The sequence below is a fragment of the Fundulus heteroclitus genome, chromosome 12 (assembly GCF_011125445.2).
Source record: "Fundulus heteroclitus isolate FHET01 chromosome 12, MU-UCD_Fhet_4.1, whole genome shotgun sequence".
Lineage (NCBI taxonomy): Eukaryota > Metazoa > Chordata > Actinopteri > Cyprinodontiformes > Fundulidae > Fundulus > Fundulus heteroclitus.
The window spans coordinates 3,659,967-3,673,210 of NC_046372.1; the positions used below are offsets into that span (position 1 = coordinate 3,659,967).

A 13,244-nucleotide genomic window follows, 5' to 3' on the forward strand; every position below is an offset into this window, starting at 1 on the left:
TCAGCTGTGCTGCTATAAACGTGTTAGACTTGACTTGAACACATGTGACTTCACAATTCAAGTTTGTTTCTCATTAGAGTAATTATTAGCTGCTGTCCCTGAAACATTTGTGGTTTAATCTCCATAAAAGAAATCCAGTTTGGTCAATAAGTTGCAAAACCTACTGTCCAGAGTTACAGTCTAGCAAACTTCCTTAGCTAGCTGTAGTTATACGTTTCTGCAACATGAAGAAAAAGCCAATAAATGGTATATTGCCATCATGTAAACGAATGTGTGTTGTTTAAAAAAAAACATTTTTGCAATTTTCTTAAGAATTAAAAAACCTTTAAAAGTAAAATAAAAAGAAGTGACTTCCTGGAAAACTCAAACCACACAACAAGCACTTTTTTTCTGCTCTGGTGGTTCCCCTTTAAAAAGGGCGGGCAGCCTTTCTGGGGCTCATTCTTACATCTGCAGGCATCAAAGCAACACCAAACAACACCATGCGGTGCAACTTCAGTGGAGCCGTGCTGATCCGAGCGCTCCCTCCACTCCTTGTAACAGAGTTCATTCTGGGTCTGGTAGGAAACGGTTTGGCTCTGTTCATCTTCTGCTTCCACCTGAGGCCCTGGAAAAGCAGCACAGTGCTGCTCTTCAACCTGGCATTGAGCGACTTTTTCCTCATCCTGGCTCTGCCCATCCGGGTCAACTATTACCTCTCAGGCAACAGATGGATGTTCGGTGGGACACTCTGTAACATCTGCCTCTTCATGCTGGCGATGAACCGCAGCGGGAGCACCTTCTTCTTGATGGCCATCGCCCTGGACAGGTACATGCGTGTGGTGCATCCCCACCATCCTCTCAACTCTCTGAGCGCTGGCAAGGCCATGCTGGGAGCGATCGTGCTGTGGCTGGTCCCCATTACAATGACCGCCCACGTCTTCTCTATGCAACATATCAATACAACCCACTGCACGAGGTTCATGGTGGACACAGAGTCCAGAGGAAACCTGTCCTGGCATAAATTCACCTTTCTCTTGTCTTTCTACGTGCCCCTGCTGGTGATTCTCTACTGCACCTTCCACATCATCAGCCACCTGAGGAAGAGACAGCTGGCCCACCAGACCAAGTTCAAGAAGGCTCTGTACCTAATCATGGTGGTGGTGGTGTTGTTCATCATCTGCTTCCTCCCCAGCAACATTACTCTGCTGGCCATGTGGATCAGGATGCTGAAAGAATTCAAGTGTGCTGATATGGAGCAGCTAAGCACTGTGTTCCAGATCACTGTTAGTTTGACTTATCTCAACAGCGCTCTGGACCCCGTGGTCTACTATTTCTCCAGCCCGGCTTTTAAGAACATCTGCAGAAACGCTCTGCATCTGCCACAGGCAGAGACTGGGGAAAGCACAGATAGGAAAATACATGAGACAAAATTCCAGTCGCTCAGCCAGCTGTGATCAGAGAGCTCCAATCTGCCAAGCAAAATCTGGTTAAAATGGAGTCACCGTTTCTCCATTTAGCATTACCGTAAGTTTGAGTTAGTGACAAATAAGATGCTATTTTTACTTCCTTTGTAGCTATTGAAAATATGGAATTTGCACTTTTCTTATATATGTACTTTTCTTTTACAATAGTGGCTTGAAATGTTTATGTACCTTGCCATGAATACACTTTTCATGTAGTTCATCTGCTATGCATTTTATATAAAATTAGTGCATGTTTTGTTCAGTTTCATAGATTATATCTCTTTAATGAGGCTCATTACTGCTTATATGGCTAAAATGTGTCAGATTGGAAATGTATTTAATGCATATTAATGAAATATTCTAAAAATTCAGGTAAGAAATTAACAGAACTAAACTAGAACCTTTTGGGAGAACTTTAGAGAGTAAGTTTGACACACAAACAAACAAAAAACACTGAACATTACTAGGAAAACAAAAATCACCTTGCTGAGTGTGGTATACCGAGTTGGCAGCATAATGCTCTGGGATTTCTTCTCTTTAGTTTAGACAGAACTACAATTTTTGTAAAGTTTTTTAAAATCAGAAACTGTTCTAAAAACCTGACAGCATTAAGCCTAAACCCCTCAGATCCCTGGTAGAAAGCTAAAGAGGATAAGAGAATTTATATTTTTTTATAACACAATGGGTCCAACTGTGTGTAAAAAAACAAAACAAAAAAACAACATGACTTCATGACAGAATGATCAAACTTTGTGAATGGCCTCTTCAGAGGTAAATGGCCAAGACGTTGAAGAATCTATGGAAATAAAAGACCTTGCATGTTTTAATGATGGGAGTAGAATCAGAATCAGAAATAGCGGTGATCATTTCTCTATTAAAGTTATCAAAGGAATAAAACTGGAGAGTAGCAAAATAGAATAAACCATTTGAAATACATGTAATAAAAAATTGGAGCATATTGACATGACAGCTGATGTAATTGATATAAATTGGTGTATTTGTGAAATCATACTGGAGGCTGTGGAGCAGTCAGTAAAGAAGGAAAAAGGATGGAAAGAGAGGAGAACGGTATTGTGGTGGAAATGTGAATGTAATAAAGCAATAAAGTAAAAAAATAAAGTTTTTTGAATTATTAAAAAGCATCCAGTTTATCAGAATTTTATATAACAAAAGCAAGAAATGTTAAGGAACATAATTAAGCACACAAAGAGAGAATATTAAAGAAACTATTTCAGATAAAATCTGAAAAGAAGATGTGACCAAATATGGAAAGTGATTAAAAAAGTGGCATCAGAAAAGAATATGAATAATCAATATTAAAGACAGATAATGCCATAATTTTTAAAAGATAAAGTCTTTATCATTAGCAAAAACATTTAGCAAAATTCATAGTACAACAAAACATGTTGGAGTTATAGCATTGAAAGAGACAAAAGAAATGTTGCACCTTATCTTAAATTCATATTGTTAAAGGAGCAATAAGCGAAATTTCATTATTTTAGATAGAACAAACTAAAAAAATTGTTTTGTGAAGAACTAAAGGTATCTTTTTAGATGGACTCTGGTTAAACGTCACATGCTATCTCTCTATGTTGTTGTCTCCAATCTCTTGTTTACTTAGCCGGGCCGGCCACGCATGCATGTATGTGCACGCGAACAGCTGCCATTGAGGGCTTACTCACTCTCTGCCCATAAATGCTATCGCCAGGCACAAAATGGCGGAGGGTACGCCCATTGGATCAAAACGTTCTATTGCTCACAGCATTATAAAGTTATTGGTTATTTATTTCTTCGCTAGAGCTGTTCCTCTGAAAGGTTAAGCTGTTCTGCTGTGTATTTATGTTTTGCAAATTGGCTCATATGAGCTGATGGGGGAGAAGGGGAAATAGGTGCTGAGTGCTGGAGCAAGTTAGAAAAAGGCATGGCTTAATACACATCTTGTTTTAGTCTACAGACAGTGCTCAAGCTCCACCTGGTGGTGAAATATTGCTTATTGCTCCTTTAAAAAAGTATGCCTACAGGACTGACTAGGGCACGAGCATATTTATTGGGGTGGTCAATGCCTCCCATCTACCCCCTTTGGTGCCGCCACTCCACATAATCTATTGAGGAGACTTTTTCTGCTAAAACAAACACCTTTGGGTTAAGTCCAGCTTTGAAAACTGAATGATGACATCTATAAGTCCATAGCAATGATGGTGATTTGTGGTGATTTAGCTTTAAATGAAAGTAAGTGATAAAGCTGAGTGGCCTTTCAGGACACCTGAGTTTCCGATTAAACCTTTAATTTCAGACTTAACTCATTGTCCGTAAATTATGCAAAACATTCTGTATTTTTGGGTCATTGACTCCTATTGAAAGCGCATATTTATGAACACACTTCCATTGAAATATGAATCTATCTTTTAGATTCTGTTTATCGTCCAAACTTTTCAATCCGTGGGTCAAAATTGTAAAGTGAATAAAACCTGCAGTTACAATAGGCCTTTGCAGCGCTTAGCTGCTCAGGCCTAAAAATAGTCAGAAAATATAATTTTTAAAACACTAACATAAAAGATATTGTGATTTTGTTCTCCACAAAGTATGAGCATGCAATGCTTAAATTAAACAGGTTAGTCAGATTTTCAGTAGGAAAATTATGTATAAATCATTGATCCAAAACTTAAAAAGGGTCTTGCAAATTTGCCTCATTAAAAAATGTATTATCTTGTTTGCAAATTCTTTTGTGCTTGATTGAAAACTTTAAAAATGTTTTGTCTATCCTGAGCTATAGACAAACAGTATTTGGGGCGGTCTTTCTTTAAAATGCATACTGTATTTAGCCAGCTTTAACAAATTTTTCTACTAAGATGATGATCTACCACAGTCTGCATTTGAACGAAAGTCAATGGAACACTTTTGAATAATTGTGACTAATCAGCACTTTGAGGTTTCATCCACTAGACGGCAGTAGATATTAACATACCGGCAGCCTTTTGTAATCTGAAACCCAAATCGTTTGAACACACAAAGCTTTTAATTTCTCTCAACCAGCAAAGGGTAAAACATGCTTTAAACCATCTAACTAAACTGGTGTCAAGATACAATCCACAAACAGAAACAACATTTTAATTAGGTTTGGACAAATTTAATGACAAAGCTCCTGTTAAGAGCCATGATGATGTGCTGGGCAATCATGTGCCCCCCAAAGATCCTCCAGTCTCTGTTCTGGTTGAATGAACTGGTTTTGAGAAACCCATGAGTACGGCTGGAATGGTATTCACCCAAAGGATCCACGCTAATTGGCCGTTTTCATTATGTTGCTAGCAAGTTGTGCTCGGTATGGGTTATACATATCATAACCTGAAGCCCAAAGCCAATTATTCATATTGTACGAACGTGTTGAACATTCATTAAATCCCCCGTATGTATGAGCACTATTTTACAATGAGCAAACAAAATAGAAACTAATATGGAGGGCCTAAAATAGCAGAATGCAATGAATAAAAAAAATTATTGAATGCATTCATATATACAGCAATTTAAATTAGAACTACTCTAACTATGGTAAATACACAACATTAACATCAGAAATCAAATAAATTGAAGGCCTAAAAATGAAGCCTACATTATTCAAGTAGGTTGCATCTCAAATGCAAAATTACTTTTTGCCATCAACAAACTCCTGCCATAATTCTGACTGGATATTTAACCTCTCTATTTGGTAAAATTGTTAGCATTGATTGAAGCTAAAGTCCAACTTTCAGGCCTAATGCTCACAAGTTCAATAGCGTTAAACATTAGGGCCTTTCTTGTAGCTTAGTGGTGTTGTGCAATCAAGCCATAAGGAAAAATCAGACTGAGTTGCAAGCAAAGAAATTTGGACTTTTACAGGCACCAAGGAACTGCCCCCCTCAGCAGGATGCCGTTGCTATGAAGCCAAGCTACACCAGACGTATCTTCCTCTTTGCCTGTGGACCCTCGAGGAGAGAGTCCATACTGGGGAGACCAGCCACCGATGCGGTCTGCATGGGGTTCAAAGACTCACAAGCATCTGCAAGGTCGCCCAGGCGGAGTAAAGTCTGCTTTCTGTGAAACTAACATCATAATCAAACCAGTGGTGGTCTGACTAAGCTGTGCCGGAGAAAGCTGACCTGGGAGCCAAGCCACTATCCAGCAGGAGTGCAGAGATCCCATGCTGCGACCCTCTTCACAGGCCAGACACCTGCATGAAGGACCCCGGAGCCGCCTCCTCACAGCCACGCTTCGAGCTAGCCGTATGCTTCTTGCTGCTGCTGAGATAACCAGCTTTCCCTTGGAGTAATTCACTGGCAACCGGATGCCTGTCGCTACAACCAAAGACAACAGGAGAGGTTCGCAGAAAAATAGACCGCGAAAGTTTAGAATGGTTTAATTAATGTGTCTTCACAGTAATTTTAAAGCTTGATCGAGCTAAAAGGCATAGCTCCCGTTAGCATTTTGAAACCAAGTGTTGCTGATGTAGATCGGATGTGTTTTTACGGTTATGACAAACTTTATTTCCGTAACGGTTTTATTCATTGATGGGATATTAAGGTTTGTGTTTTCCAGTCCACTCATTACGACCAAAATAGAGCTTAAGGCCTTTTAAAATTAGCACCGTATGTCTGCTAGCACAATGCTATTAGCTTCCCGGGATCATTTGTGCTACCACGCAGTTACGGTCTGTTTAAACAGGTTTGTCTTCGTTTCGCTCCGTCATTGTTCAATAGTGCTATGCGCATTATTACCGCATTAATATGAAACATTAATGTTGATTTAATGGTGTTTTGTATAACTTTAGGATTAACCCATTTAGTGACCGATCGCTACAGTGACCCTTAGCTTCCCAGGGGAATAATCGCATTAATAAAATAGTGTCCTAAAGATTACCAATTTTACTGAGCAAATCATTCTTTAAAATTTTATTTTAGACTTAGACTTAGACACAGAGTGCGTACAGAACATATCTTTTTAAATAATGTTTTGTTTAAGTCAGGATTTGCATTGTGAATGGGTTGAAACACATACCAAATGTTCTTCTAAATTAGTTAAGCTAATTTAACCTCATTCCACGTTCTTTAAGATGAACTTTGGTTCTTTAACTTAGACCTGCAGTGAACCAGGATTCACTGAATCATTCTGATGATGGTAATAAACCATTTTAATTTGTCTTTTGTTTCTTTTGTGTGTACATAGTTTCTTAGCTTCTTTTTATCTTCATTTTGCTTAGTAGTTTTAGTTAAGTTTCACTAGCCTAGAAGAGAGGATTTGTTGATTGAAATATAGTGTTAATTCAGATAAACAGCATTCTATAATGATCTTCTCTTGATGTTCATTTTATTTCTGTTAATAAATTATTGAACTTGAAGAAAAGTTGTCACTCATTTATTCTATATGAGTGCAGGGTTTGCTGCTAAGAGAACACCCGTTCTCGATTCCCCCTTTTAGCTATTGTGCTAATATCGACTGTTTAGGCTGATATTCACGAGACAATACCTAACAGACAGAGAGTTATTTATTAAACATTAAATAACTTAAAACAGTGTGTAATAGCACAACGGTGGTTTGTCCTGGTTTGGTAAATGGCCAATCGGTCATTCAGCCATTCACTCATTCACACATTCACTAGCTGACGGTAGTGAGCTACATTGTAGCCACAGTAGACTGTCAGAACTGGGGCTGCCAGACAATAAGAAACACCATCGGGTCCTCTGACCACTGACAGCAGACAAAGTGGATAAAGTGTCCTGCCCAAGAACACATCGACTGACATAGTCAGAGAGCAGGGATTTCGACATCCTCTGCGGGACCTCCCCACTGAGGAGGTCCTGTAACCCACCGGTTGCGAACTGCCCTAGCTCCTGTGCCACTACCACTTCTTCATCCATTAAAAAAATTTTGATACGTTTGCGATCATTGTGATATCGGATCCTCCAACTGTGTCCATTTCCTCATTGTGTCCATGCACAGCAGGAAATGATCTGATGAGGCGGAAGAAGCCCTGACAGACTACTTCTGCCCAATTATGTGGGATGAACTCTGCTATTCTCAGGACATTGATAGAATAACAGAATGCATCACGGACTATATCGATTTCTGTGTGCACTGTTTTGTGCCCTCCAACAAGACCTGGATAAACCCTGACATAAAAGCTTTACTAAAGGATAAGAAGAGGGCTTTTGGGCCAGGAAAGGAGGACGACCTGAGAGCTGTACAGAAACAGCTGAGGAAAAAGATCAGAAAAGGAAAAATCAACTACAGGAAGAAAATGTATAATCAGCTACAGAAAAACATCACCAGTACACCAGTACTTTTTTAACCAGTCCCCTCCTCCAACCCAATCCAACACGCTGCAGACAACCTCATCCTGAACGACTGCCAGTTCTTCTACCCTGAACTGCACATCTCTCAGCTCCCAGCAATCATCCACCCCTCTGCTTTAGATGACTCCATGATTCCTCCCTTCTCCCCCAACCTGTCATTCACAGCACTCCAGTTGAGGAACACATTGTAGAAGGTCAAAATGAGGAAGGCTGCAGGTCCAGATGACATTGGATCTAGGCTACCAGGGTGACGTGCAGATCAGCGGTGTGACATCATGGGACACATCTTCAGCATCACTCTGCAGCTAGACAAAGTACCACAGCTGTGGAAAACCTTCTGTGTGGTACTGGTGCGTTAGACTACACACCCCAAAAACCTCAACAGCTACAGGCCGACAGTACTAACATCACACCCATTGCAGACCTTTGAGAAGCTTCACTGGATCCTCTCCAGTTTGCCTACCAGCCTGGCATCGTGTTGGATGATGCCATCATCTACCTGCTACACTGAGTTCTGGCCCTCCTGGAGAATTCTGGAAGCTCCGTGAGGATCATGTTCTTTGAAATCTCCGGTGCTTTCACCATCATCCAACCACAACTTCTGAAAAGCAAGCTGGATACTGTATTACCTCACTGGTTGACCACAGTGTGTGAGGACATGGGCTGTGTCTGGCACTATTTCTGTTCCCTACACAGCAGTCTTCTCCATCAACTCACCAGGCTGCCACCTTTACAAGTTTTCTGTTGACTCTGGCATAGTCAATCTCATCACAAATGAGGACGAGTCAGAGTACAAACAGTGGACAGAGAGCTTGTAGACTGTTGCCAGCAGAACCACCTCAGGTTAAATGCAGGGAAAACAAAGGAGCTGGTGGTGGACTTTAACAGGCTCAGACCCATCCAATTGGTACCAGTTAATATCCAAAAAAAAACTCAGGTTGAGATAGAGGACTATTATAGCTACTTGGGTGTCCACCTTAATAACAAACTGGACTGGAGTCATAGCACGGATGCTCTTCATAAGAAGGCTACCTGCTGAGTAGACTGAGGTATTTTGGAGTGCACTGAGCGCTCCTGAAGACCTTCTTTGATTCTGTGGTAGCATCAGCCATCTTCTATGGTGTGGTTCCACTGCCTCTCAGCTTATCTGTAGCTGAGAGGAAGTGGCTGGATAAGCTCATTAGGAAAGCCAGCTCTGTCCTGGGATGCCCCCTGAACCCAGTGCAGGTAGTGGGTGAAAGAAAAGACTGTAAGTAATATAACATCACTGTTGGACAATGTTTCCCACTTGATGCATGGAACTGTTGCAGAGCTGGAGAGCTCTTTTAGTGACTGACTGCTGAACCCTAGATGCTCAAAGGAGCGCTTCCGCAGGTCCTTCCTCCTAGTTGCTGTTAGGCTTTATAATCTGCTGCTCGTAACAGACTAAATAAGTAATATTAAAGGCCTGATCACAGAATATGACAAAGGTACTAGTTTCCTAGTCACTGCCCTCTACTATTAGCCTGGGTGCCATTCCGAACTTAGTCCCGCCCACAACGTTTTAGGTCGGGAAGTTCGGTCTGGCATTGCTCAATAGTAGCGCGAGTATGCTTGCAAAATATCTGGCGGGCCAATCAAATTGTCAGGGCGGGCTTTATACGATGATGGACAGATGATCAACAGTAACGTAATCAACCATGTCACCAACGCACGCTTGGATTGAATTCGTTTACAACAACGATGGCTGCCGCTGGAGAGTTGAGGTGTGTAGATTCTGCTGTTAGGTCTGTTCTAGAAGATATCGACAGGTTTGTGTGTTGAAGGACTCCTTGGATTCTTACATTCTTTTTGCAACACCGGCAAAAATTGTTAACGCTCATCTTCTTATGCTAGGCTAACAGTTGAGTTCCGTTGACAACAACTATGCGTCGCTTAACATACGTCACACACTCCGTTGCTCTTATTGGTTGTAGGTCTATCCAATTGAGTGCAGAGGATTTTTTTTTTCCTGGTTCGTTCGAAACACCCCATAATCACAGCTCTATGGAGCGGTATCAGACTCAAATTCTGGCTAGAATTGAGTATGACCATGTCAGGCTACTCTACAATTACTGGGTTGTAACAAAAGTGGGGCACAATAGAAATTCCCTTTGAGAGACAATACACTTTCCTCCTAATTCATTAGACTGAAAGTCCCTAAAACTAAGTCTTCTGTTGAACTTCTGTCTTTTCGCTTTGCTGCTGCAAATGATTGGAACTTTGATCAAAACACACTATATTTGACAACTTTCATTTCATTTCCTGTTTTTAAACACAGACTAAACAACCTATTTAAGGAGTTGTGTAGTTTATATCCTCTCCCCAATGTTCCCCTTAAAGCATTTAAGCACTTTCAGGCATTGTAAAAGAGAAATTGTTCTTAATGTTTTGTGTCACGATTGAGGTTTTTGTGTGTTTTTATTTGGACATTCTGGGCTGACGCATTCCTCACTATCCTCCACTCCTGTCAGCCATCAGCCTTCAGTCATCTTAATTGGTTCCATCTGCTCACCTGTCACTTTGCCTACATATATCGGCCTCAACTAGCCACTCTTTGACAGAACGTCTCACTTTGTTTCTCCACCTGCATGTGTTGTTTGCTCCTGTGATCTCTCTTTGTTTTGCTTGTATTTATCCCTGGGACTAGTCCTTGCCCTGCCCTCTCTAGTCTGCTTGCTAGTGCTTGTGTGCACCGCCTGGAGAGAGGGTTCCTTGTTGAATCCTGTGACACGCTCTACGGCGGCTTCAAGTCAGATTCTGCCTACAGCTTCTGGTCAAATCTGGTTCTGCAAGCTACTGCTGTTCTAGTTCTGCTTGCCACTCCGGCTCATTCTGGATACGCCTGTATTCATCTGCTAAAGGTAATCCACTGTCTGCATTGCGGTTCAAGTCAGCCTCAGCCGTCATGCTGCTCCTGCCATCCAGCAACACTATCATTGTTGTCATCACCTGCCTGTCACCTATATCATTAACCTCAAACTTTTTAAACATACTCCGTGTTTGGCTGAATACCAGGTTCTGAGTTCCATTCATTAGTTTTGCCTGGTAAAATAATGATTTATAGACGTGTTTACAAACATGCTATTGGTTCCATGGGTTCTTGATCTGTTCAAGAATCATTTACACTGTCTCTCAGATGCTGATGTCTATTTGAACACATTTTAGCTTCTCATGGAGTGTTTGCACAGTGTTTTTTTTTTTACCCATTTTCTGATTTTATTTTCTATTCAGCTTAACTTTAAATGTAGCTTTTCATTTACATTATTTAGGGTGTCTTCTGTCTATATGTTTTTGCTACTGTCATAACAATTTCCCCATTGTGCGACAATAAAGGTATTTCTAAATGCCCCCGTAGATGAAAGGAAACAACTTGGGATGAAAATAATTCATAACTAGAAATGAGATCAACAGAGCAAGTCTCTCTCACATACAAATGTGCCTTTGTTGAATGCTATATAGATGACACAAATCAGACACGTGTTCGTCGTCACACCATAGGTTTCACACCTTGGTTTTTCTGCTCTCACGCTTCTGTGAATAAGCACTACGGGTGCAAACACACATTTCAAGGATGCCACTGAGCATGCTTCTGTTTTATTTCACTTCAGCTGTTTAGCTTCATGGGCTGAATAAACCTGAAACATTGATGAGGAAGTAGAAATCCGGATACAAACTACAAATATCACTTCTCTTCTGGACACACTGCAACTCTGAGTATTAATGATGCCTAACCTTACAGGTTTTATTTATTTAAAGGACTGACAGCAGTGAAACTCCATCCACTGTGGGTCTCTGTAAATTTTATTTAAACATTCCCAGTCAGATTTAGATATTTTTACACACACACACACACACACACACACACACACACACACACACACACACACACTGCACTGCATCTATGAAAATCAGCTTGTCTTGCCTCAAATTCTCAAGTTCATTTAAGTCTGGATTTTGATTAGGCTGTTCCATCACTTGAATAGGCTTTGATCTAAAGACCGTTTCAATGTAGCGCTGGCTGTTTGAAGACAGCATTCTTGTTGAAGAGAAGCATTATCTCATCATGATCCTGCCACTACAATGGACAGTAAGTTCAGGTTGTGTAGCATCTACATCTACAGCACAAACATCTAAATAAAGGAGCACCTTTATTTAAATGTTTGTCGAGTCCCCTACCACGCATGGAGCAAACTTCAAATTGGACTTATTTTGCCTTGGAAATTTGTGGAGTGCACAGCCAATAGTTGTCCTTTCAACAGCTTGTCCCACCTGAGCTTTGGATCTCTGCAGCTCCTCTTGACTGCTTCTCTGGTTAGTGTTTTACTTGTTCAGTCAGTCTTTTTGCTACATTTTTCTTCAGAACTGAACTCTGCTCTGTGAAATGTAAGCTTGGGATATTGTTTTACAACCCTGCGTTAGCCTGGTCTGCTCGGTTTCTTGGTCTTCGTGAAGCTGTTTGTTCTCTTACAAACCTCAGAGGCCTTCAACATCTGCATTTATACTAAGATTAATGGATCCCAGTGGATACTTATAAAACACTGATAAAACACCAAACTGCCTTCTGAAGGCAGTTTGGTGTTTTATTCATGGGTATTAGAGTAAAGTGGGAGGAATAGAAATGGTTACAAATACTGATTTGTAAAAATTGTTAATGCTCACGTATCTTATCTGTGACATAAGGACATACATTAAAGTTTATGGTTTAAATGTAACAGAATGTGGAAATGCTCAAAAGGTATAAATGCTTTTGTAACACACTGTAGGATGGTGAAAACATTCAGGCTGTAATTTTTGTTGCACCTTGGATGCAGCAGCAAATTGAGCTTTTATCTTGTTAAACTGGGTGGTGGTGTTCTTCACGTAATTTTTTTTTCTAAGGAGATATCATTTTCAGCTGTGCTGCTATAAACGTGTTAGACTTGACTTGAACACATGTGACTTCACAATTCAAGTTTGTTCTTAGAAAGGTTTCTCATAAGAGGAATTAATAGCTGCTGCTGAAAGAAGAAGTGCTGTTACTGAAAGATCAGCGGTTTAAGCTTCATAAAATAGTCTCTATAGTGTTTTAAAAGGTATTTCCATTCACAATTAAGATCCTTTAAATCCATTTTGGTCAATAAGTTGTAGAACCTACTGTCCAGACTCACAGTCTAGCAAATGTCCTTAGCTAGCTGTAGTTATATGTTTCCGCAACATGAGGAGAAAGCCAATAAATGGTATCTTGCCATCATGTAAAACAAATGGGTGTTATTTAAAAAAAAAACATCTCTGCAACTTTATTAAGAATTAAAAAACCTTTAAAAGTAAAATAAAAAGAAGTGACTTCCTGGAAAACTCAAACCACACTACAAGCGCTTTTTTTTCTGCTCTGGTGGTTCCCCTTTAAAAAGGGCGGGCGGCCTTTCTGGGGCTCATTCTCACATCTGCAGGCATCAAAGCAACACCAAACAACACC

At 40.4% G+C, this 13,244-nt stretch overlaps 1 protein-coding gene across 1 annotated transcript; it reads left to right on the plus strand.

The window, feature by feature from the left end:
* Positions 1-477: 477 nt before the first annotated feature.
* LOC105919078 (hydroxycarboxylic acid receptor 3) lies at positions 478-6,350 on the plus strand. The gene is made up of 2 exons (XM_036143748.1): positions 478-1,506; positions 5,319-6,350. Exon 1 carries the CDS (start codon positions 483-485, stop codon positions 1,434-1,436), a length of 954 nt encoding a protein of 317 aa, XP_035999641.1. The 5' UTR covers positions 478-482; the 3' UTR covers positions 1,437-1,506; positions 5,319-6,350.
* Positions 6,351-13,244: the final 6,894 nt, after the last annotated feature.

What these genes read in the sequence shown, in the direction of transcription:
- LOC105919078 (XM_036143748.1), top strand. Translation starts at nt 483, where the DNA reads ATGCGGTGCAACTTCAGTGGAGCCGTGCTGATCCGAGCGCTCCCTCCA.